This window comes from Myotis nattereri (assembly GCF_964212035.1).
Source record: "Myotis nattereri genome assembly, chromosome: 7".
Taxonomy (NCBI): domain Eukaryota; kingdom Metazoa; phylum Chordata; class Mammalia; order Chiroptera; family Vespertilionidae; genus Myotis; species Myotis nattereri.
In genome coordinates, this window is record NC_138082.1 from 55,939,609 (window position 1) to 55,965,918 (window position 26,310).

General features: G+C 46.8%; 1 protein-coding gene across 1 annotated transcript in view; it reads right to left on the reverse strand.

Moving 5' to 3' along the window:
• Positions 1 to 10,323: 10,323 nt before the first annotated feature.
• The window catches only part of TANC1 (tetratricopeptide repeat, ankyrin repeat and coiled-coil containing 1), a 237,453-nt gene continuing 221,466 nt past the window's right edge, over positions 10,324 to 26,310 (reverse strand). The window contains exons 20-27 of the mRNA XM_081095903.1: positions 23,019 to 23,152; positions 21,211 to 21,334; positions 20,758 to 20,933; positions 17,819 to 17,951; positions 17,097 to 17,188; positions 15,079 to 15,225; positions 14,095 to 14,195; positions 10,324 to 13,413 (exon numbers count right to left, since the gene is read on the reverse strand). Coding sequence (XP_080952029.1) covers positions 11,991 to 13,413; positions 14,095 to 14,195; positions 15,079 to 15,225; positions 17,097 to 17,188; positions 17,819 to 17,951; positions 20,758 to 20,933; positions 21,211 to 21,334; positions 23,019 to 23,152 — 2,330 coding nt within the window. The 3' untranslated portion in view covers positions 10,324 to 11,990. The remainder of the gene's footprint in view (positions 13,414 to 14,094; positions 14,196 to 15,078; positions 15,226 to 17,096; positions 17,189 to 17,818; positions 17,952 to 20,757; positions 20,934 to 21,210; positions 21,335 to 23,018; positions 23,153 to 26,310) is intronic.

Genomic DNA, 26,310 nt, shown 5'->3' on the forward strand with positions numbered 1-26,310 from the left:
AAAACATTTTTTTTAAAAAAGGTAGAAAGCCTAGCTACCACAGAAATCTCCAAATGCCTTTTCTCTATAATTGCTGCTTTGTACAATTTCTGTCATCCTAATAATGTATTGCTGAATTTTTGTGTGTGTCATAGCTACAAGTGTTTGTGGGGCTTTTTTTCATATTACACATGCTTCTCACATTCTTAAGAGGATAAAAAAGGATGGGAACATGTTCTAAAAGAGAAACAATGCTAACATGATTTTAATGATTTTTTTTTTTAATTGGGAGAGTGTACCATTGGACCAGATATCTTTTGTTTTGATATTATTTTCCAAAGGAGGCAATCTGGTTTTTATATAAAAATTACTAAAAATCATCAAAATCATTTATAGAAAAATAAAAGTTTGGTTATTTTTTAGATGTTAGAGATGACTGACTGTCTTTTCTACATTTCATCAGTATAGTTTCTTGTTAAACAAACTGGCTAAAAAAAACCCAGGATGCCAATAATTTCCCAAATGAAGTACTTACACATAAACCAAAGCCAAACAACTCCCCCTCCCCACAAACATACAAACAACTAAACAAACCAAATCCACACCGCCCACAGGAACGGACACCACATGAACCCTCTGCTGTCCTCTCCAGGCAGGCCCCGCCCTTCGCTCAGGACCATGGAGCAGCACTCACCTGCCCACTGCCCAGGCCTCAGGACTGACCTGTAGCTTCCCAAGGAGACTTTGCCTCTTCTGGTGTGACTGAACCCAATGTCTTAGTTTTCCTAAGAATATATCAAAATCATAATGTCATATGTAATAAATTCTAATAGTCACACTAGCAGCTTCACACAAGTCATCAACAAGAATTATCTATTAATCAACACTTTTTCCTCCCACCCAGTTTTTAACCTTTAAATATATACCTTGAAAGAAGGACTTAAAATACTATATTTAGCCTTTTTCTAATAGCTGTAACCAGACAATAACGTGCATTACTATTAGGGAATACTTAGGCTTATGTCAGGATTTTGTTACAGAACCACACAGTTTAATGTTCACTCTCATATTAGTTTGAAACGGAAATATGTGTGTATAGCCAAATACACACTTATAACTGAAAAAGAATACAAATGTGCTGAAGAACAAACTTTCATATTAATAGTGTTCATTTTGCCAAGATGTGTGAGAGTTACAGTACTAAAGATATCCTGTTGGCAGTAAAAACACACCAAGAACAGGTAAGAAAATTCCAGAATGCTCTTCCTCATGCTTTCTTCCCTGTTTTAGGCAAAAAGACTAATTTTGACCCTTGAATATTTGGGGATTTCCAGAAGCTATCACACCTTTATTTTAAAATTATGACCAAATGAAATTAAATATGCATTCAGTAGTATTGCTATGAAAATAGGCTTTTCACTATTTCTCTAGGGCAGTGGTCGGCAAACTCATTAGTCAACAGAGCCAAATATCAACAGTACAACGATTGAAATTTGAGAGCCAAATTTTTTAAACTTAAACTATATAGGTAGGTACATTGTTATTAACTTAGAGTACTCCTAAGCTGGCCTTTGCCAAAAATGTCCTCAATCTGATTGAGGTATGTTCGCTGAGGTCGACCCCTTCCAACTCTCCCATCCAACTGGTCTTGTATACTTGTTTTGTCTATCTCCTTTTGTTCATCCTCTCTATATGTCCACACCATCTCAACATACCTTTCTCAATCCTCAACACTACATCTTCTTTCACTCCACAACGTTCCCTAGAATTAATAAACTTTAAAGTTTTAAGTCTTAAACTATAGGTACGTTGAATAAAACTTGACATCATAGTAACAATATTATTTATTGATAAAATTAAATTCCTTACAATTTACCTTACAATATCCATAAAATTAAATAATGGCAATGACTGACAACACTAATGTGAACAATGGCCTTGCATCTCCTTGGAAAGTTTTGGTAAGTCAGGTTTGTATGTTGTTTTTAATTTTAGGCACGATTCCAGGTTCTCATCAATAAGATGACTTATCAATTTACTCTTGATGAGGTTCATGCTTGAAAATGATTGTTCCCATAAATACATAAATCCGAATAAGGAAAGAACAGCAAATGCTAGTTTTTTCAGTTGATTATATGAGTCAGGGATACTATTCCGGGTGTTAAAAATCAACCTATCTTCCTTCTCCAGGTCTTCCAAAGCAGACCACTTGAGCTGTGAACTAAGTTCACATTTGTTTTCCTCCAATATTTCTATATCAGCACAAAGACGTTCAAATTTCAAGCTCCACAGTTCTGTTTTTTTTTTTAAATCCAGCAATTGCATTTCAAAGTTGCCAATGTCAATAAAGGGAGAAAAACTTAATTCTGTTACAGTAGCATTGAGAGGTTTTTTAACAAAGGCTAATGTCGCTTTGCGGTTTCTGAATTCCTGAAACCTGTTGAGAAAAGCTTCCCTCATATTTAAAAGTGTTGTTTTGAAATAGCAAATTTCAATATCAGAATTATTTTTTTTTAAATTTATTGCTTAAAGTATTACAAAGGGTATTACATATGTGTCCATTTTATCCCCCCGCCCTAGACAGTCCCCTAGCCTCCCCTATCCCCCAATGTCTTATGTCCACTGGTTATGCTTATATGCATGCATACAAGTCCTTTAGTTGATCTCTTACCCCCCTACCTCCTGCCCCCCAACCCTCCCCAGCCTTCCCGCTGCAGTTTGACAATCTGTTTGAGGCAGCTCTGCCTCTGTATCTATTATTGTTCAAAAGTTTATAATGGTCTCTATTATCCATGAATGAGTGAGATCATGTGGTATTTCTCCTTCATTGACTGGCTTATTTCACTTAGCATAATGCTCTCCAGTTCCATCCATGACGTTGCAAATGGTAAGAGTTCCTTCGTTTTTAGAGCAGCATAGTATTCCATCGTGTAGATGTACCACAGTTTTCTAATCCATTCATCTACTGATGGGCACTTAGGCTGTTTCCAGATCTTAGCTATGGTGAATTGTGCTGCTATGAACATAGGGGTGCATATATCCTTTCTGATTGGTGTTTCTGGTTTCTTGGGATATATTCCTAGGAGTGGGATCACAGGGTCAAATGGGAGTTCCATTTTCAGTTTTTTAAGGAAACTCCATACTGTCTTCCATAGTGGCTGCACCAGTCTGCATTCCCACCAGCAGTGCACAAGTGTTCCTTTTTCTCCACATCCTCTCCAGCACGTGTCGTTTGTTGATTTGTTGATGAAAGCCAGTCTGACAGGTGTGAGATGGTACCTCATTGTTGTTTTGATTTGCATCTCTCGGATGATTAGTGACTTTGAGCATGTTTTCATATGTCTCTTGGCTTTCTGAATGTCCTCTTTTGAAAGGTGTCTATTTAGGTCCTTTGCCCATTTTTTGATTGGATTGTTTATCTTCCTTTTGTTGAGTTGCATGAGTTCCCTATAAATTTTGGAGATTAGGCCCTTATCAGATATGACATTGGCAAATATGTTTTCCCACACAGTGGGTTTTCTCGTTGTTTTGTTGATGGTTTCTTTTGCTGTGCAGAAGCTTTTTATTTTGATGTAGTCCCATTTGTTCATTTTCTCTTTAGTTTCAAGTGCCCTAGGAGCTGTATCAGTGAAGAAATTGCTTCGGCATATGTCTGAGATTTTGTTGCCTTTGGATTCTTCTAGAATTTTTATGGTTTCCTGTCGTACATTTAAGTCCTTTATCCATTTTGAGTTTATTTTTGTGTATGGTGTAAGTTGGTGGTCTAGTTTCATTTTCTTGCATATATCTGTCCAATTTTCCCAACACCATTTATTGAAGAGACTATCTTGGCTCCATTGTATGTTCTTGCCTCCTTTGTCAAATATTAATTGAGCATATTGGTTCGGGCCGATTTCTGGGCTCTCTATTCTATTCCATTGATCTATATGCCTATTCTTGTGCCAGTAGCAGGCAGTTTTGAGAACAGTGGCTTTGTAATACAACTTAATATCTGGTATTGAGATCCCACCTACTTTGGTCTTTTTCAGGATTGCTGTAGCTATTCGAGGTCTTTTTTTATTCCAGATGAATTTTTGGAGAGTTCGTTCTAGATCTCTGAAGTATGCCATTGGTATTTTAATGGGAAGTGCGTTGAATTTATAGATTGCTTTGGGTAGTATGGACATTTTAATGATGTTGATTCTACCAATCCATGAACACGGTATGTTCTTCCATCTGTTTATGTCTTCCTCTATATCTTTTTTCAACGTCCTGTAGTTTTCTGAGTAGAGGTCTTTTACCTCTTTAGTTAAGTTTATTCCTAGGTAGCTTAATTTTTTTTGTGCGATGGTAAACGGGATTGTTTTTATAATCTCTCTTTCTGAAAGTTCACTATTGGTGTATAGAAATGCCTCAGATTTCTTGGGGTTAATTTTGTATCCTGCTACATTGCCAAATTCATGTATTAAGTCTAGTAGCTTTTTGATGGAGTCTCTAGGGTTCTGTATGTATAATATCATGTCGTCTGCAAATAAGGACAGTTTTACTTCCTCTTTTCCAATTTGAATGCCTTTTATTTCTTCTTCTTGCCGAATTGCAATGGCTAACACTTCCAGTACTATGTTGAACAGGAGTGGTGAGAGGGGGCATCCCTGTCTTGTTCCTGTTCTTAGGGGAAACGGTGTTAGTTTTTGTCCATTGAGTATGATGTTGGCTGTGGGCCTGTCATATATGGCTTTTATTATGTTGAGGTATGATCCTTCTACTCCCACCTTGCTGAGAGCTTTTATCAAAAATGGGTGTTGAATTTTGTCAAATGCTTTTTCTGCATCAATTGATATGACCATGTGGTTTTTTTCTTTCAGTTTGTTTATGTGATGTATCACGTTTATTGATTTGCGGATATTGTACCATCCTTGCATCCCTGGGATAAATCCTACTTGGTCATGGTGTATGATCTTTCTGATGTACTGCTGGATCCGATTTGCTAAGATTTTGTTGAGGATTTTGGCACCTATGTTCATGAGGGATATTGGCCTGTAATTCTCTTTCATTGTGTTGTCTTTACCTGGTTTTGGTATTAGGGTGATGCTGGCTTCATAAAATGAGCTTGGAAGTGTTCTTTCCTCTTGAATTTTTTGTAGTAGTCTGAGGAGGATAGGTTTTAGTTCTTCCTTGAATGTTTGGTAAAACTCCCCTGTGAAGCCGTCTGGTCCTGGGCTTTTGTTTGCTGGAAGCTTTTTGATGACTGCTTCAATTTCTTCCATAGTTATTGGCCTGTTGAGATTTTTAGATTCTTCCTGATTGAGTTTTGGAATGTTGTATTTTTCTAGGAATTTGTCCATTTCCTCCAGGTTGTCTAGTTTGTTGGAGTAGAGCTGTCCATAGTATTTTTTAACAATCATTTGTATTTCTGTGGGGTCTGTTGTTATTTCGCCTCTATCGTTTCTGATTTTGTTTATTTGGGTCCTCTCTCTTTGCTTCTTGGTGAGTCTGGCTAGAGGTTTGTCAATCTTGTTTATCCTTTCAAAGAACCAGCTCTTGGTTTCATTGATTTTCTGTATTGTTTTTTTTGGTCTCTATGTCATTTATTTCTGCTCTAATCTTTATTATCTCCTTCCTTCTGCTCACTCTGGGGTTTTCTTGTTGCTCTCTTTCTAATTCTTTGAGTTGTAGAGTTAGCTGATTTACTAACATTTTTTCTTGTTTTTTGAGATAGGCCTGTAGAGCTATAAACTTCCCTCTCAGGACTGCTTTCATTGTGTCCCATAGGTTTTGGATTGTTGTGTTTTCATTGTCATTAGTTTCCAGGATGTTTCGAATTTCTTCTTTGATTTCATTGGTAACCCAATCAATATTTAATAGCATGCTATTCAGCTTCCAGGTGTTTGAGTATTTTGGGTTGTTTTTATTGAAGTTTATTTCTAATATTATGCCATCGTGGTCTGCGAAGACGCTTTTTATGATTTCAATCTTCTTGAATTTGGGGATACTTTGCTTGTGACCCAATATATGGTCTATTTTTGAATATGTCTTATGAGCATTTGAGTAGAATGTATATTCCCTGGCTTTGGGGTGAAGTGTTCTGAAGATGTCTGTTAAGTCCATCTGATCTAGTGAGTCATTTAGGATTGCTGTTTCTTTGCTGATTGTTTGTCTAGAGGATTTATCCAGTGTTGTCAGTGGTGTATTAAAGTCCCCTACTATGATTGTATTGTTGTCGATCTCTCCTTTGATATCTTCCAGGAGTTTTTTTATGAATTTGGGTGCTCCTGCATTGGGTGCATATATGTTTACCAGAGTTATATCTTCTTGTTGTATTGATCCCTTTAGTATTATGAAGTGGCCTTCCTTATCTCTTGTTATGGCCTTCACTTTGAGGTCTATTTTGTCCGATATAAGTATTGCTACCCCAGCTTTCTTTTCCTTTCCATTTGCCTGAAAGAAATTTTTCCATCCCTTCACTTTCAGTCTGTGTGAGTCCCTTCTAATGAGGTGGGTTTCTTGTAGACAGCAGATGTATGGGTCATGATTTTTTATCCATTCAGCCACTCGATGTCTTTTGTTTGGAGCATTTAGTCCGTTTACGTTTAAAGTTATTATTGAAAGGTACTTGTTTGTAGCCATTTCTGTTTTTGTGTGGCTGTTTTCTTTCTTTGCTTTTTATTTCTTATTTTTATACCAGTCCCTTTAGCATTCCTTGCATTGCTGGCTTGGTGGTGATAAACTCCCTTAGCCTTTTTGTCTGTGAAGCTTCTTATTTCCCCTTCAAGTTTGAATGATAGCCTTGCTGGATAGAGTATTCTTGGATTCAGACCTTTGCTTTGCATCACTTTGTAAATTTCTGTCCATTCTTTTCTGGCCTGATGTGTTTCTGTTGAGAAATCATTTGACAATCTAATGGGAGATCCCTTGTATGTAACTTTCCGTCTCTCTCTTGCAGCCTGTAAGATTCTCTCTTTGTCCTGAACATTTGCCATGGTAATTATGATGTGTCTTGGTGTGGGTCTTTTCGGGTTCACCTTGTTTGGGACTCTCTGGGCTTGTGTGACTTTTTTCTTCCCCACCTCAGGGAAGTTTTCTGATATTATTTCTTCTAATAGGTTTTCTAATCCTTGTTCATCCTTCTGTTGTTCTGGTACCCCTATTATTCGTATGTTGTTTCGTTTCATGTTGTCCCAAAGCTCCCTTAGGCTCTCCTCCTGTCTTTTAATTTTTTTCTCCAATTGCAGTACATTTTGGGTGTGTTTTGCTTCCTTGTCTTCTAATTCACTAATTCGGTCCTCCGCTTCTCCTAGTCTACTGTTGATACTTTCAATGGAGTTTTTCAGTGCAGCTATATCACTCTTCATTTCTTCTTGGGTCTTACTTAAGTTGTTGATTTTTTCATCTGTTTCTTCTAGCTTCTTCCATATGTTATCGATTTTTTCATCTGTTTCTTCTTGCTTCTTGCAGAGGTTGTCGATTTTTTCCTCCATCCGGTTTATGCACTCTAGGACCCTTATTCTGAATTCTTTGTCTGTCATGTTGCATGCCTCTGTATTACTTAGCTGCTTTTCTGGAGAGTCCTCCTTCTCTTTCCTTTGGGGGTTTCTTTGTCTACCCATGTTTGATCTCACTGACATATCTAGACGTTGAGTCGTTCAGTGGTTGCTCCCTTGGTGGCAGTGACTCCTTGGTCTGTGGTTGCTCTTCGGGCGGTTGCGGTAGCAGCTGCTCTTCAGTTGGCAGCAGCTCCTCTGGTGGGTGCTGTTCACAGCTGTGGTGGCTCTTCTGGCTGTTGGGGCGAGGTTTCACGTATAGCTGCTGTTCCTCAGCAGAGGGTGTTGGTGCTCAGGAGGTTGCTGTTGCTTGGATCTGCTGCGTTGATTTAAAGGCACAAAATACAACACAACAAGGCACCACGTACCAGGCACTATACACAAATATATTCACGATATTAATAACCCCAAATAAAGGTGACCACCTGAATTAAGAGAATTAGGGGATAAGGAAGAAGGAAGAGAAAAAGATAAAAGAGAAAAAAGAAAAGTAGGGACCAAAAAAAGGAGTGCAAAAATGAAATTGGGAAAAAGGAGGGGGGAAAATAAAAGCGAGAAAAGAAAAGAGCGAAAAGAGAGAATGAAGTGGAAGAGGGGAAGAGACTTTTTTATATGAGGAGAATACTCCTATAGAACAGCCATTAATCCCAACAAATTCCAGCAACAGCTCCCTGGAGATGAATGCAAACTAGAAACAACCAATAATATAACGATGAAAATAGAATGGAGAACACTAATCCCAAAATAAAATAAAGAGAAAATAAAATGGCACTTTAAAAAAAATGGTAAAATGGTAGCAGTAATAATACTGGTTAAAAATAAGAAGGTAGTAATTAAAAGGGTAAAATCAGGTGATGGAAAAAAGAAGAAAAAAAAAAGAAAAAAAAAAGAAGAAAAGAAAAGAAAAAGAAAAAAAAATGGTTTCTTAGTTAAAAGGTGAAAAAAGAAAAAAAAATTGCAGTAGTGAAGGTCCTTCGGTTCTTCTATTCTTCAGTGTGGCTCGCCTTAGACCTGCCAGGTATTCAGGAGAGTGTTGGGTTTCCCTGCGATACACTGTTCCTCTGTGTTGTAAACCACAGTCCTTATTTTAAAGCAAGCCGCATTTGTTTCCCAGACTGCCTTATTTTGTGTTTAGCAAAGAGTCAGTTTGTGGGTCAGCCTCTGGGTGGCAGTGTTCTGGGGTTGGCCTCTGAGGCTATAGGGCCTCTCTGTCCAGTGGAAGTTCACTGCCCAGAGCTGGCTGCGCAATAGTTAGTTACTGGCGCTGTGTTGTTGCTGGGATTGAAAATCCCTCCATAGGCCTGACCCTGTTAACTGGCAGGGACTGATCAGGTTATTTTAATCCTTGATCTCCTACAGGGTGGAATCTGGGTGTGGCTGTGCTCCTTGCCTGGGGGCTGGGGGGAGGAGTCTCACTCTCCAGAGAGAATGGCTGCCCCAGTCCTGGGCTCAGGGGTGTCTCAGCACTCAATTCGCTGCCACCTCTCCCGGCGCCCCCTCTCTCCTCAGTCTCTCCCCAGATTCCACTCCTCCGCACACTCTCCTTCTCTTCAGCACAGGTGAGTCTGTATCCGAAATGTCCCATGAACAGGATTCAGTGAAAACAAACAAACAAACGCCGGCCGCGGAAACGGGAAAGGCTTGGTTTCTGTAAGCTTCTTCTCTTACCGGCACTGCATGGTCTGGTCAGCTCTTCAGGCTGCCCCCTTTAGGCTCAGTCCTCTGTGATCACAGAACCCAGCTCTCAATTCCCCCGGCGGCGCCAGGAATCCCGCGGTTCTCCTTTCCCCTGTCAGGGGCTGTGCCTGTCCCAAGGGACGCGGCTGTCTGCCACGCGGTCTCCCTCCGAATCTCTGGGCTCAGAGGTCTAGCAAACTTTCCTGCCCAAATCCCTGGTTTTTTTACCTTTCCAGAGGAGTTCTGCTCTTCCCGGCTGCAAACTGTCTCACCAGCTGAGCAATTTCGCCAATTCGGGGTGGATGCTATTAGTTTCAGCTGCTCACTCCATTTGCTCCGGGACACAACCTGGGACGCGTCTGCCTATACCGCCGCCATCTTCACTCCCAGAATTATTTTCTTGGCAATGTTTCAACAGGCTTGGAAAGTGAATCGAAGTTTCTCTTTCAAAATCTTGAGCAAAAGGAGATCATTTGTTTTCGAATTAAATAATTTCTTCTAACATCGAAAAAATTGTGTTTCCCCTGTAGTTTACAATTAAGCTGATTTAGATGAGACGTAACGTCTACCATGAAATAAAATTTTTGGATCCACTGATCGTTCCTTAGTTCTGGATAGTGAACACCCTTCTCAAGGAGAAATGCTTTAATTTCTATTAATAAGGAAGCAAAACGTTTCAAAATGTTTCCTCTTGATAACCAACGTACCTTGTTATGCAGGAGCAGATCTGCGTACTCACTCACCATTTCAGCTCGTGCCTGAATCTTGTATGCCTCCCCCGCGCTGCGTATCCCGCGGCCCCCTGTGCCGCGTCTCCCGTCACCGACCAACCGACTGACACCCCCCACTTCTTCTAATGCCACTTCTTCAAAATAGACCCGCCCAGGCCAAAAACCGACTTCTGCGCATGGGCCACGAAGTTTCAATCGCACTGTACCTGTGCGCCCGTACACCCGTACGTGGTATTTTGTGGAAGAGCCACACTCAAGGGGCCAAAGAGCTGCACGTGGCTCGCCAGCCACGGTTTGCCCACCACTGCTCTAGGGTAACAAGATCACCCTGGATTAAAGCAAGGCAGATAGTTGTCACCAGGACATTTTCTACTTACCCATGGTTGCTTTAAAGTAATGCAAAACAAATTCTATTAATACTCTTTATTCCATGTGGAAAAGTACAGTAGTTGTGCAGAAACAAAACTACATAACAAAAGAGTAAGACTCACAAATATTAAAGAAAACAATAAATAAGCCATAGAAGTTATAGCAGAACTCATGAAAAGCCTATAAAACAACAACAAAGCTGTACAAAATACAACAGGAACAAATGTTGAAGAATAACACCAGAAGATTCCTATTCGTACAAAACCATAAGGATGCTCACAGGAACTTCATTACGACGATTCATTTTTAAAACATTCTGTAAATATAGAACTTCCTTCTCCCCAATGCTAGAAAATAAATTTCACATCCCAATGTATAAAACAAACACACTCCCGCCTCTCTCAAACTAGCATTTTAACATCCTTCAATAGCACACCATTTTCATATAAAAATACCTTTAATCCAAGGTTCATTCCTGTACCTTATCTTTACAAACGAATAATACATCAGTTTGAACTTAAGTAGCACCTCAAAGGTGTTCATATAAATGAAATAAAGTGCCGTTACTGGTACACTGTTAACATGCCATAATAATATAGTGTTCAGTGCAATAACCAGCATGGATGATGTTTACAAAGAACATGCAAATATATGACTTATTTTTTTTTTAAAGATTAGCTACTTGAAATAGTATATACATGTCTGGATACACTTGGCTATTTATGCAACATGTGACTATAAAATAATGATTGTATAAGAAAACAAAAGCAACCAACGAACCAGACTTTAAGGATCCAAATTAAATATTGTCCTTAAAGGACCTCAGAAGGCTTGTTGCAGGAGTGCTATCCCTGTTGAAGGCTAATTTATGTCACCGAGAATGCTATATTCTTAGTATTCTAGCCCCAATCCAACTTGACCACCAATCAGGATTCCAAATAGCTTACACTGTTTCCAAACATTAAAACACCTTGAAATGGGAATATAGCTCAAAAAAGGTGCTATAAAAATATGTTTAATGAAAACCATAAAAGAAATAAGTGCTTAATACTCTTCAGGGAACAGCTATGAAGGGAACAATACTTGGCTGTTCCTGTATTTTGCTTAAGAAAATCAGGTATATAACATTTATAGTCACACACATTCAGCTAGAAATCACTGGGGTCTTAATTTTATATATAGATATATAAACTGGGATTTGACTCAATGGAACTGTAACTAGAAAATTCCATCTTTTCCAGAATACATCATCTGGCAATTTAGTCATGAGTTAAAACTATCACTAGACATTTATATTCTCGAAGAAACGGTATGATTTTTCCCACAGAGCAGAGGACTAGACATTTATATTCTCTAAGAAATATTATGATCTTATCACACAGCTAAGGCTAGGAGAAAAGTGATAAAAACCAAACAATTTCATAAGAGAAAAGCACAAGTTATTTGGCTGCCTTAAGTGTTTAATTTTAATAGGCATAACTAATTGCAGTTTTCAATTCTGGTTAGCATTCTTATTGAAGGTGACTTCTGGTATTTATCACAGAAATTTTATCCCACATTTTAAATAAATCTGATCCACCCCCAAGGGAAAAAAAGGAAAAAAATATGGCTGAAAAGTAATTTTTCTCATTAAAAAAAACAAAAACAAAACCACTTTAATGACCACCAAGAGCCAGCACACAGTTTTTCCAGTTCCCAGCGGGTCTCTTCAGGCTCACACATTTGACTCTATGAACGAGCGCTTTGGCTTGGCTGCGGGAAGGTGACTCCTGTGGGCTTCATTGCCGAGGTGAGGCTGCTGTTTAGCGATGCTTTCCTGGTACAGATGAGCAACAGTCTTGCCTATCCTGGTATCTTGACAGTGGGCGGGCACCGGGCACTTCCTTTCTTCCAGCTCCTTCACGGGGGCCCCGTTGTGGATGCTGCCCCCCAGGGTGGCCACGGCACCGGCTTTGGCTTGGCTGTGATACCCCGCTGCCTGCTTGAGAGAGGGCTTCTCCGGGTTCGAGGCCTGCGGGCCGGCTGCAGGCGTGTGCGTCAGCAGCCCCTCCGGCACGGCCGCGTGCCAGGCGCGGCCCGGAGGGTTGCTCTGCTGCTGGAACCGGGCCGTCTTATCCATGATGCCCATGAACGGAGTGTTGCGCGGTCTGTGCTCGGCGGTGCCGCTCGGGACCTGGTGAACGGCCTTGTCTTTGACTCGAGCCTCTGGCCCCGGGCCCTTGAAGCCGTCGGAAAAACTGCTGCTGGACGTCAAGCTGCTGGTTGAACTGGACATCTTGATGCTGCTGGCAGGAGACCCGGAGGAGCCCGAGCTGGCGAGGGAAGCGGGGTGCCGCATGTCGCTGCCGCTCACGGGCCCGCCCTGGCTCAGCGGGGCCACGTCCACGGCCACGGCGGCCTGAGACAGCAGCCGCTCTGCGCTTCTGATCTTGCTGGGCAGCGGGTATGCAGCGCCACTCTCGCTGGGCTGCACCAGGACGCCGTGGCCAGGGCCCGGCCGCTCCCCGAACCGCCCCGGACCCGCCCCTGCGGTGAACGTGCCCGCGCCCTCCGCGTGCGGGCCTCGGCCGCCAGTGATGGCCGCGGAGATCCGGCCCGGCATGGGGCTCGGCGGAGGGTGCGCGGAGGAGCCCTGCAGTCTCATGCTCCCGCTCCTCACGCCAGCCTGCCCGGAGCCCAGGTGCTGGCTGGTCTTCACGATCTGCGCCTGCTTGGTGGGCTGCATGACCAGCCCCGGCTGCGCCACGGGCTCCCTCGGGGGCTGGGCGGCTCCTGGCCGGTTCTGCGGCGAGGCGGGCCTCATCTTGGCCTGCAACCCTTCTTGAAGGTTCCGGATGTAGGGGGACGGGGCAGAGGGGTGGGGCCGGGGAGTCAGAGGAACGCAGCCTTCCTGCGGAGAGGTGTCCTCTGCAGCCTCCTCAAGGTGAAGGTGGTCGCCGGTTGCCGGGGCAGGGGCCTCCTCTTCGTTATCCGAGTCCGTGGGAGGGGCGGGCGGTGGGCACTGCTGCTTTTGCTGCTGGCTCCTCTGGAGCTGCTTGCACTCCTCCTCCACGCGGGCCAGGAGCCTCCTGATCTCCTGGTTGGTGGGGCAGAGCTTCACAGCCTCCCGCAGGTCCGCCAGAGCAGCCGTGAACTGCCTTCATGTGAAAGAGAAGGTACCATCACACGCCGTGCAAACACATGCTCTGAATGCAGCTGCTCCTAACTCAGCTCGGCCATGAGAGGTGTGAACCCTCACTGGTAGACAGGACCCATGTAACTAGTTTAGAGTCACTCAGCTCAGCGGGGCTGCTAATTGCAAGCCAGATCCGTGTGGCTCGGGCCTGGCTGCCTCTATAAAAACCACTGGGCTGGGAATGAGAACAGGCGTAAGTCAGTGGCCGTCAGAATCCTCTTAAAGTGATCTCCCCCCCCCCTCCGCCCCCCAACCTCTCTCACCACACGACCTCTTACTCAAAAGTCCTAGGACTCCTGCCCCCTTCTCCACGCCCCCCCCCCCCCAACACACACACACATTTAATGTCTCTAGTGGGCAGTTTTACTTGTGATAATACAACGCACCTAGGACCTTCATGTTGCAGTGAGTGTCAGCTGGGGTGGCGGGAAGGAATAGTCCTTCAGGCATCAGGAGAAAAGAAAAGTTTAGCCATTGCTAATATCTACTCTGGTGCCTCTTGGAAGCTACCCCTTCAGTATGAAAAGGGATGAGAGGACCCACAGGACGGCTTATGAGCCAGTAGTCCCCCAAGTCAACAGCCGTTCTGACACCAGAAGCACAAGAAGGCTTCTGTAGTCACGCATCTAACCCCAGACAGTACCTGCTGTTTCTCTTTGCTCTCGCTCTGGCATAAAAGGCTTCATAGGACTTTGGTTTCAGTTCGAGTGCCTTGGAAGCAAATTCTTCTGCCATGCCAAAGTCCTGGTGTCGATATTTAAATAGACGAGTCAAAAGAAGCATTGAAACATGATTACAGGCAACTGTTTAACAGGAGTTTTGCTCTAAAGGTTAACAGAGAATTGGGACTTAACTGGAGAGAGATGAAGGGCAAGGCACGTTTGTTTTTCTGTTTATTTTTTAAAGTTAGGAGATAATTAAAGCGTAATAATATTCTTAAGAGGAGGATCCCGTAGAGAAGCGAAAACAGATGATTTGGGAGAGAGAACTGGTAGAAGCAGTGCACCAGAAGGCGGGGGCAGATGGACCCGGCACACATGGGAGGGTCAGCCCAGAGGGGGCCTGGGCGCATCATCCACGCTAACAGGACGGAAGGCAGAACAGCGGGCCCAGAAGCAGACAGGCCAACAGATTTGGTGGTGGGAGGGTGAAGTTAAAAAGGAATTAGAAGAGAGAAGTGCTAAAACAAATCTACTAGCTATGAGTTACAAATTAACTGAGTTAGCTACTATCTGTTAGATGTAAGCAGTTACTGGCATAACTTCTTAGCAAGCACAGTAAGCTCCAGGCAGGTTGCGATCCAGGTGAGTTGAACTTTACCATTTGAATCTGGGGATGGGCCACTCTGGCTACGCTGGCCCCATGCGGTGGGAGGGGTGGCGGGGAGGGGCAGTTCGCATTGAAGCAGAGGGAACTACACCCAGGTGCACGGTCAGCACCGTGAGGTGGGCAGTGAGACCGATCAAAGGACGGTCACCCAAGAGGAGCAGCGGGCCATATGCCAGGCTCGCAGCACCGTGCACGCAGCTCTGACAGGGGTCCCATGACCGGGTCTATGGAAGGGCTGGCCTTCCCCATTACAACAACAGGCTATTGCGAAAGGATTGGAATGAGGGGCACAGCTTACATTTGTTTTTCTTCGGCAGCGAGACAAATTGAGATAGAGAGAAACTCTTAGTTCATTGAATGGCCTCATGTCCTCTCCGAATCCTTCTCGGGGGAACTTCCGTAAGGCATACTGGTACCGCTGGGCTGCCTCCTTCATCTTCCCTTTCTAGGATCCAAGCATCACAGACAGTCATCCTGTACCAGAGGCTCCAAGATGGGTAAGCTCCCACACCCTACAGCGGCTACTCTCCCCCCACTGCCGAAACCACGCCGGCATGCTGAAAGGGTCCCGAAGAGAAAGCGCCACAACCAGAGGCGGACGCTAACCAGCGTGGACACGTGGCTTCGCCGCCCGCTGGGCTCTGCGCTTCACAGGGCGAGACAGAAGCCGGTTTCACAGGAAGGCGTCTGTAAACTGCCAAACTGATAACTAACAATCTTAACGCAGCACATTATCTTCTGCTATATGTTTTTGAGAACCTTTTTGTGAACGTCTCTCATTTTACATCTCATAGAGATATTTTAACGCTAAGCATAACAGAAATCAAGTGAAAACACAATGCGGTTCCTAAGGCAAGTAGAGTCTTGCTGTAGAATAATCATCTTTTCTTTTGAGAGGAACGAAAGCATGGATTTTAAAAATCAGAACAGCACCAGGCGTCATTTTCAAGGCTCAAGAAATCCATCTCCTATGCTCAGCCGGTTCCGCGCAGCAGGTGTGCGGCCTGCTGAAAACCGTTGGTATTTCTAACATAATTGCCGACCAAAATTCACATTAAAACCACTTCAGAGCCGCAACAGTACACACTCTGAACTCAATTTCAAACTGATTCCAGGACAGGAACCCTGCTGGGTCATGCGACATGCCTATTTATTTGTTATTATTCTGAAAGTGGAAAAACTAAAAACGTTGCAAGTGCTGTCGTCTCCTGGTAAAAAGGATTAAAATGGTCATAATCTAGGTTTTTGTTTTTAGAATCTTTTAATTCTATCTAATCACAGATGAGGAAAGAAGAATGATCTATGTAAGTGGCCTAAGCATCTAACTAACCCAGGGGTTGACAAAACACAGCTTGCGGGTCAAAGGTGGCTCGCTGCCGATTTTCACCAACACAGTTTGATTGGGATGCAGCCACGCTACTTGGCTTCCGTATCATCCGTGGCTGCCTCGGCCACGCAGCACCGAAGCTGGGTGTGACACCGACCGAACAGCAAAGCCTCCCATCGTTACTATCTGGCCCTTCCCAAAGTTTGCTTTTGATCTAATCTGGTGTCTTACTTTAGAAAACTCACTTTAACGTCCAATTTATTCATGTGTAAGTCATATTTCCATTTCTAAGGGGAAATGGGAAACACGTGGTTCAGTGTTATATATTAATATCTTAAGTGAAAACATCTCTAGAAACAGTTTCACACTCTAGAACAGTGGTTCTCAACCTTCTGGCCCTTTAAATACAGTTCCTCATGTTGTAACCCAACCATAAAATTATTTTCGGTGCTACTTCATAACTGTAATGCTGCTACTGTTATGAATTGTAATGTAAATATCTGATATGCAGGATGATCTTAGGTGACCCCTATGAAAGGGTCATTCGACTGCCAAAGGGGTCGCGACCCACAGGTTGAGAACCGCTGCTCTAGAAGCTTAAAGACACTAAAGTAAGAGAAGCAAGGCTTGCTCTTTTCCGAAAATGTCTCCTGGGTGCTCCTCTCCGGCATCTCCCGGCTCCGTGCCCTGAGGAGTCTCCTGTAGGATGTGCCAGTTAAATCAGGAGCCACGCTGCCTTCACACCGAGGCTCCGGGCCACGGTTACAGCCACGGGGACTCATTCAGAGATGACGGCTCTCACACAGAAGTGCTTTCTGCCTTGAAGCCTCTGCCGTCAGGATATGACAGCCTGGGCAGGAGGCCAGTGGCCTCTCTCGGAACGTCTATTGGAGCCACGCTACGTGGACCCCGTGCAGCCGCACAGCCACGTCGGTTATGCACCAAACTAAGGGGCTGCTCGCACCGCAGAAAAGGGCAACACCACTTACTTTGTACAACACGTTTCCTTCCTCCATCAATTTCTGTAAAAGTATAATCAAAATATCAGGTTTGGAGGTAGCCATCGCCCATGCAGCATTTCCTGCAAAATAAACACGCAGTGAGAGGCGCCTCCGCGGCCTTGGAGGAAAGGAGTGCAGATCTTCCGGGGCCCAGCCCAGCTGCGCCCACACATGGCGGGAACCCGCGCAGGGACCACTGCTGGTGTCCCGCGGCCTCCAGGCGGCAGCACACCCCGGGACAGGGACAGGACCCCTGCTGACCTGCCGCTGAACTACATAAGCCGTTGGGAGGGGAACTGTCCTGGGCACAAACTGTTGTTATTCTGGCGAGGAAGCACTGGGAAACTAGTGCAGCAGAGCAGCCACGACCCATCCCTCCCTTCTGATGGGCATCGGGGTAAAATTAAACAAGGCTGCATGGTAATCGCCTTCATCTCCAGCCGTGCCTGTGACCACTGGCGGTGAAGGTGTGTGTTCTAGCTTCCACGTGCGCTCCTCTGCAGCCTCCACTCTAGACCTGTATCCCTCTGCCCTCTTCCCACCACCCATGCTCTTGGCCCAGTCTCGACTGGGAATCGAACCTGGGACGCTTCGGTACTCAGGCTGATGCTCTAACCACTGACCCACGCTGGCCAGGGCCAAACACCTGACAGCTTACCCTGGGAGCAGGCCACCCTTCCTCTCACTGCTGAACGGAGGCATTTACTGACCTAATTTGGCTCCTTTTCTCAGCAGCGTGACCACTACCGATGTGTTTCGACAACCAATGGCTCTGTCCAAGGGACGCATCCCGCTGTGGTCCACGTGCTCGATCACAGCGCCCTTGTCCACCAGGTACAGCACCTGCAGGAGGACAGAGGCATGAGGGGCGGCTCCTGGCAAGGGCGCTGTCCCTGGGCCACCTGCAGCACCTGGCTTAGGAGCTTCTCCTGATTGTCGGTGCCTCTGGCCCTTAGGGATCCTAGGATGGAAATAAAGTTGACAGAGAACAGAGAAGAGCAGTGGCAGCCATACCTAGAACCCGCTCTGTTAAAGTGAATTTGAAATCAGCAGTGAGGCTCCCCGGGAGGGACATGTGTGTACACACACTCACATACCATAGGCCGGTACATGCACACGTCACCATCTGTCTGTCTCACCCCCTCCGGGCCAGAGACGAGACGAGGCCCCAATCACTTAGGAGGCCCCGTGCAGCGGCTCCAGCATGCTGGAGGCTCCGGCCACGGGCACCTCAGAGACACTCAGACCCACATAGCGGGGAACAGGCTGGATGGATGAGCAGCTTGGGATCAGAGGGACCCGATTATAACTCACTTCAAGGCTTAGGAGTGAGACCTGAATACTGGGACTGTAAAGATGGCAAGTTGGTGACCCTGGTACAACAACCAGTTTGATGTGATAAAATAGTTGTCACTTGGACTAAACATCGAACAACAGGAGAAACCACTTTGGCCACTCAAATGGCTCCACTTACTGAATAAGAAGACGGTAGCCAGTTTCATGTCGATCTGATAGATACACCCTATCTGTCCACCTGCTGTTCTAAATGACAACAGAGGGATATACATCCAGAATATATAAAGAACACCTACAAGTCAACAACAAAATCCCAAATAACCCAACTTAAAAATGGGCAAAGGGTCTGAACAGATGTTTTACCAAAGATGGTATACAAATGGCCAATATGCATATGAAAAGATGTTCAACATCACTAATCATTACGGAAATGCAAATATTCAAAACCACAATGAGCCTCACATTGTTAGCATGGCTCCATAAAAACAATGAATAAAACAGAGAACAGTAAGTGTGGGTGAGGATGTGGAGAAATAGGAACCCTGTGCTTTGTGGGTGGGAATGGAAAATGGTGCAGCCACTCTGGACACAGTAGGGAGGTTCTTCAAAAAATTAAAAATAGAATCACCATTAGATCCAGCAATCCCACGTCTGGGTCTATACCCAAAAGAATATGCCTAGATCGCAAAGAATTTGTAGGATCTCAAAGACATACTTCCATGTCCATGTTCATAACAGCACTATTCACAACAGCCAAGAGGTGGAGAAAACCTAAGCGCCCATAGGTAGATGAATGGGTAAAGAAAATGTACATATACACAATGGACTGTTTATTCAGCCTAAAAAAGGAAGAAAATCCTGTCACGTGCTACCACATGGATAAACCTCAAAGACATTATGCCATTATGCGAAGTGGAATAAGCCTGGCAGGAAAGGACAAATGCTGTAGATTCCACTCACAAGGTACCTCGGGCAGCCCCACGCAGGGAGACAGGATGTGGAATGGGGTTTCCAGGGCAGGGAGGGGTGAGAGTTGTTTAATGGGGAGGGAGTTTCAGTTTTGCAAGGTAAGAATGTCTAGACTTCGGCTGCACAACAGGGTGAGTATAGTTCACACACAGAACTCTTCTCTTAGAAATGGCTCTGGTGGCACATTTTACGTTATTTTGCCCATCAGTTTTAAAAAAGGTACTAGAATGCTACACTCCTTCACTGTTCCCTGTTGTTGGTAAGCTGCAGGATTTGGTAAGGCAGTACGAGATAAAAAGTGAATGTGTAATAGGTGAGGCTCAGTGAAAGAGCTATTTCTGAAAATCAGTATTAAGTACAGTTTACAGTGCTCGGGACACAGAGACCATTTAACGCTGATGTCACTGCCTTTTAAAGCATCAGGCCCAGATGTGTAGGCGACAATGGCGTTTGTCCCAAGGTCCACAGCTTCTAGCAACATAACCCTGTCTCTCCAGGTAACCCTGACACCGGGCATAATAAATACTCAAAAGTGGTAACTCTAGAGGAGCTGATTGTCGGTGCCTCTGGCCCTTAGGGATCCTAGGATGGAAATAAAGTTGACAGAGAACAGATAAGTTCTCTAGTGCCTGCTGGGACCAGAGATGTGAATCTTGACAAAGACATGGTTTCTACCCTGAAAAACAGTGTTCAGCTCTTAGTTTATTAAGGTTTTATTCCCTAGATCTCAATTAGGCTTAAGCATCAGTCAAGAGATAAAGATAGCGCCCAAAGCATTCTAGGCAATGCCATACTGGCTTTAAAAACAAACCAGCTAATTATTTGATTAGCAATTTCTCATATACATAGAAGTGATTTTTAAATGATCTATATAAGAATTCTATTTATACGGGTTACTATAAGAAAATTAAACTACACATGCGTGTGTGTGTATGTGTATCCATTGTACATACAGCTTGTCACCATGTATTTTTAAGCCTTTCAGAGTCTATTCAAATCTTTACTACATTCTGGAATAGATTGTCACACAATTAAATAAAAACAAAAATATCCTATAATACAACACACACACACAAACCACACTCAGGCGCACATGTGCGCGCGCACACACACACACACACACACACACTAACCACACTCAGGCGTGCATGCACACACACACACACACACACACACCATACTCAGGCGCGCGTGTACACACACACACACACACTCTAACCACACTCAGGCGTGTGTGCACACACACACACACACACACACACACACACACACACTAACCACACTCAGGCGCGTGCTCTCTGGATGTGACTCAGGTCCTGGTTTCTCTGTGGCACTGGCCCTGCACGCAGGGCAGGAGAGCAATGTGACCACCGGCGGTACCTACGGTCTCTGCGTCGCCGTAGAAGGCTGCCAGGTCCAGGGGGGTGCGGCCATTCTTGTCCATCTGGTCTATCTCGGCTCCTTCCTCAACCAGGAACTGGACCACGGCCCTGTGACCTTTCAGACAAGCCCAGCTTAATGCTGACAAACCCTCTTTGTCCAGAGAAGAAAGGGCGGCACCTGAAAGAAAAAAGCCCAATCACAGACCGTGAACTCCTCAAGACAAAGCCCGGACGCAGGTGCTGTGCGGCCAGGAGCTGACTCGGGGCCCGGCTATCACGCTGAAGCTGAGTGATGGGTGTGCAGCTTCATTACCTCTTCTCTCCACTTGTTCACTTAGAACATTTCGGTAACAGAAAGACTTAACCTTAGAACCCGGAAGTACTGAACGAGTCCGCCAAAGCTCTGTCCTTTGTCCATCCAATAGGCACCCATGAGGGGCAGACAGTGCCACTACCTTCTGAAAGGAGAAATTCCACGGTGCTCAAGTGGCCTTCGCATGCGGCCACCATGAGGGGTGTCCGGCCCTGCTTGTCGCTTAGGTTCACGTCGCAGCCGCGTTCCAACAGCAATCTCACGATCTGAAATACACACACCAAGTTACGACCCCCCTGCTCTATTTTATACCCTGTCCTCTATCCCCAGGCAGGACTGTCCACCTTTCAAAGTCCCAAAAGGACTCTCTTCCTTTAAAGCCCCACTAAATTGTGTCACCCGTGTGGCCTGTAGCAATTTTCTATTGTCTTCCTTTGAACAAAATCTCCTTCCAGATGTAGACATTTAAAACCATGCAAGCACAGGACCTGGTGCCAATCACAATCAAGCAGTGACCACACAGCCAGCGGGGCTAGTGGGATAACTGAGCAGAACTAAAGGGGCTGAAGCGACACTGCTGCAGTAAAGGGCGCAGGGGAGGAGGGGGCAGGCAGAGAGGTGGGGTGCAGGGAAACCTCCACCCACCACACCCATGCAATCTGCTCTTCTGAGACTCAGCTTGGTGGGTGGTGTGATGTTCACAGTGGGCCATTTTCAGCAGAGCTGCCTGCAGGAGAGTCTCGCTTGGGACCATGCCTTTAAAAATGTTTTTTAATATATTTTTAAAATATATCTTTTTATTGATTTCAGAGAGGAAGGGAGAGGGAGAGAGACAGAAACATCAATGATGAGAGAATCGTCTCCAACTGGGGATCGAGCCTGCCACCTGGGCATGTGCCCTTGACCGGAATCGAACCCGGGACCCTTCAGTCCATAGGCCGACACTCTATCCACTAAGCCAAACCGGCTAGGGCTGGGACCATGCCTTTCAGCGCACATGATGAGGCTGGGGAGCAAAACCAGGAAACCAGAGAAGCGACTCATACAACTACCACCCCGGAGGGAATGGCTTTACACAGGGCAGTCCAGTCTCTCTCTGCGTATCCATTTGGTCACCACGGGAGAAGGGGGCACACTCCCATGCTCTCCTGTTCTTGATACACCAACAAATGTTTCCCAAACTTCCCCATGACGTAGGAAACAGACCAGGAGAGAGGATTAGCCAGGGCATCATGCAGGGGTTACAGAGACACCAAGCCCCGGGAAATAAAAGGAGAAAAGCCGAAATATTGGTGGGGGGCATTCACAGCTCCTACCAACAGAACTGGCAGGAATCGGGAGAGATGCAATACCATGATGCAAACTTGGGTCTAGAAAATTCTCCCTCTAATGAACATGGCAAGGTGCATTTATCTGTTTGTTGCTTGTGTGTAACCTGGTGCCAGGCATGGGGTAGGTACGTGGCCACTGTTGACAAAATGAAGGAACAGATGACCAAACGCTGCTCTCAAGGGCCCCATGTTCCGTGACTGAGGACAGCGAGCCACTCACACACAGTGACAGAAACCAGTGACCCGCAGTGCTGGCCAAAGCATGTGCTCTTCCAGAGAGCACGAGAGAACCATTCTTCCTCCGGGATGTTGGACAAACGGGCGAACAATCACACAAACAACAGACCCATCCCAGCAAGTCTTCTGTTATAATGGGGCCACCCACTCCATTGCCCGGCCCAGGTACTAGGAAGCCGCTGTGGTCTCCGACCTGGTGATCAGCCTTGCTCCTGGCCGCTGCCCACCCAGCTGCCTGTCAAATGCACACCTTTATTGGCAGGTGGTACAGACAGCACCAGCAGAAGCAAGGGCACTGGCCACATGGGGCTGGGGAGCGACGGGCGAGAGGGAGCTCTGTCCCCATCCATCGTTCCCGAAGCATTCGGGGCCCACAGGGTACCTGCCAGTGCCCTTGGCGTGCTGCACAGAACAGCGGCGGGACGCCTCTCCTGTTGGTCTGGGACACGGCCGCTCCGCGCTCCAGCAGCAGCTCGCAGACCTCCAGCTTCCCGCGTCCTGCAGCGGCCGTCAGGGCTGAGGGAAGTCACAGGGGACACTGTTAGGACGTGGTGGTCAACGGTGCCACCCATTCTCTGACGCTCCTGCCACGGAGAGGAAGGGGGCTATGTATCCGTGCCCCCGGCCCCTGAACCTGGGTGAGCTCTGAGACCAACAGCACAGCGAGAATGAGGCTGCGTCTGGGCCCAGGTCCCGGAGACGAGTGACTTCTGCGTCCTCGGAACACTCATTCTCGGGACCCAGATGCCAGCAGTGGGGAGGCCCATGCTGCCCGCGGGAGGCCCCCAGGGAGAACCGCAGCCCAGGTCTGGCCGGCAGCCCTGGGGGAGCTCTCAGCACACAGCCGACCGTGTGGGCCATCCTGGAAATGGATCCCCAGGCCGAGCCTTCCTACACCTGTGAGCAGGGCCCAGCCACCATCTGCAGACTCAGGAGTCACTAAGTTTTTGCTACATTGTTGATTTCTTACAGCAAGAAATGACCAGGCAATAGTGCCTCACAAGCACAGAGATCAGTATTTCTGTCCAATCTGGCCTTTTACCCTAAAGGCATGCATTTCATCCAACAAGAATGACTGAGGCGGCCAAGAGCGTATCCTCTCATTCCTGCCTTTGCAGAGCATAGAACCTCCATAGCAAGTCACAACTGGAGATGAAGAACATCCCGAAAGGGAAGTCAGATTACAGAGGCCCCGGGGGCTCGGCAAGGAGCCCAGGGTGATCCGGAGGCAGTGAGCGGCCAGCTGGTAGCGGGGTGCTGTGGGAGCAGCCAGGATAAGTATGGCCTGAATGGAAAGAGACGACGGAGCAAAGGTTCACCAACACCCTCACGCCAGTGACTGTGCTCCCACCCCAAGTCCTGATTCTTAATGGGAGGGGTGCCAAAAAGAGGGGCTTAGCGAAAAGGGGGGCCTCTGCTATGTCATGTGAATCACTGTCTAGAGCAGTGGTTCTCAACCTGTGGGTCATGACCCCTTTGGGGGTCGAACCACCCTTTCACAGGGGTTGCCTAAGACCATCGGAAAACACATATATAATTCCATATTGTTTTTGTGATTAATCACTATGCTTTAGTTATGTTCAATTTGTAGCAGTGAAATTGGGGGTCACCACACCATGAGGACCTGTATTAAAGGGTCGCGGCGTTAGGAAGGTTGAGAACCACTGTCTTAGAGGAAAAGACGTAGGTTCTGGGGACAGCGCCAGGCCAGATGAGAAGCTATTCGTGGAAAAGGGGACAGGAAGGGACTGAGGACGAAGGGCAGAGATGCCTCGGGAGGGAACCTCTATGACGCAGAGGAGGAAGGAGAGGTCGCAAGTGATGCCCGGTCTATTCCTGCTGCCTGCTGTGTTTAGATACAGCCTCATGCTAACAAATTCCAGCTTTCAGAACAGATCGCGCACTCCTACTAACCAGTACGGCCTCTCGGTGTGAAGACGGGGCGACACAGGCACAGGCGCTCGCAGAGGTGAAGTCCATCCGAATGCCGATGAGCTTACGGGGAAAGTGCCCACCTTATTCGTAATCGTGAGACACGCATGTGGGACAGTGGGGACGCTCACATGCCGCTGCGGGACTGAGGACTGGGGGACCCACCGACACCACTGAGTGAAGCTGAAGGTGCACACACGCTACCACCCAGCAACCCTGCACCTTGTAGACACGTGCCGGGGGTGGGTGCCCACGGAGTGCACTGAGACACACGTGCCACGGGCTCGCGCAGCCCCCGCTGGAAGCAACCCAGCGGGCCGTCAACCGTAGGAGGCATCCTAACTAGTGGAATGGCCAAGCAAGGACCATAAACACTATGCCGCTAAATGCAACACAAGGGGTCCGTTTCACAAACTAAACATCGATTCTAAGAAACAAAGCACAGCAGCACAGACACAGGGTGACTGTTCACACCTGGGGTGACACTGGGCACGGCTGCAGCGGTCCTGGGAGAGGCCCAGGTGTGGGCCCGGCTCCGCGCGAGCCCCTGGTCTGCGTCCGGCTCTCCTGGTGTCCTGCTCTCTTGCACCTAAGACCCGGGCAGCCAAGTACTGAGGACCGCAGCCTTCCACACACACGGCTCGGCCCGACGTCCTCCTCAGAACCCCTCTCAGCACAGGCGGACTTACCTACTCCAACTTCCCACCAGCCTGGCAGCGTGAAGCCCCAGGAGCCACACACACAGGATATAAACCGGACGTCTGGGCCTGATCCATGACAGAGAGCAGTTCCTCCAAGGAACAAAGATGTCCCCACAGACCTTCCTGCAGGTCGCAGGGCACTGGGCCTGTGACGCCACCTCTTCACGTGTCACAGAGAGGTGCCCACACCTGCCCCACAGACCCCCGAGCTGTTTCCATCCCAGAGCCCCACACGGGGGATGTGCGCCAGGAGGGGCTTGTCATCAGCCGTCTTACTAATGCTGCCACCTGTCTGCCCTCAGGATTTCTTACGGCTAGGGTCCCTCTCAACAACAGCTGCCGTGTTAGGACGGATTTTCTCTGGACGGTGCCACCAGAATGCAACGTGGACACAAAGCGTGAGCCACTGCTGCTCCCGCGGGGGGGCTGTTCCTACCTGTGTGTACACAGCCTCGTTGTCGCTGACTTCACATCAAACTTGAAAAGAAATGATAAATGCCATGAACAGAACAGAATTTGTATCAGTTGTATAGACTCCTGCATTGGGCTGGAGGTGGGAGGTTCCCATATCCAAAATGTTTGAAAACCAGTGGCCAAAGCGATCCTGTCTGCACAGAGAGTCCACACTAGAGGGTCGTGGCCTGCTGTCCAGGGCATGCCCAGCACATGGCGCCCCGCCATCATGCTAACGTTAATGATTCTTAAACCCCGGGGCACCTTTATATACATTATCTGGATGGATCTGCACATGACCCCTGCGAGTGGCGAGTGGGTTGAAGATCCAGGCCGTGAGCCACACTTCCTGGACCTGCTGCTCTTTGCACCCTTCCTCCAGTTAGGGAGGCCCTCCTCTTCCCTCTCCTCCACCGGCAGCTGAGCGTGACAAGCAACACAGGAGCAAACACACGCACGCACACACACACACACACACACACGCACGCTATGGGCAGGGACAGGGTGGCATGTACGCAGCCACCAGGAGAAGGAATAAACTCAGGGCTTCCAGGAGATGAGGTCTGAAGCAGCTGATCCACCGGAACA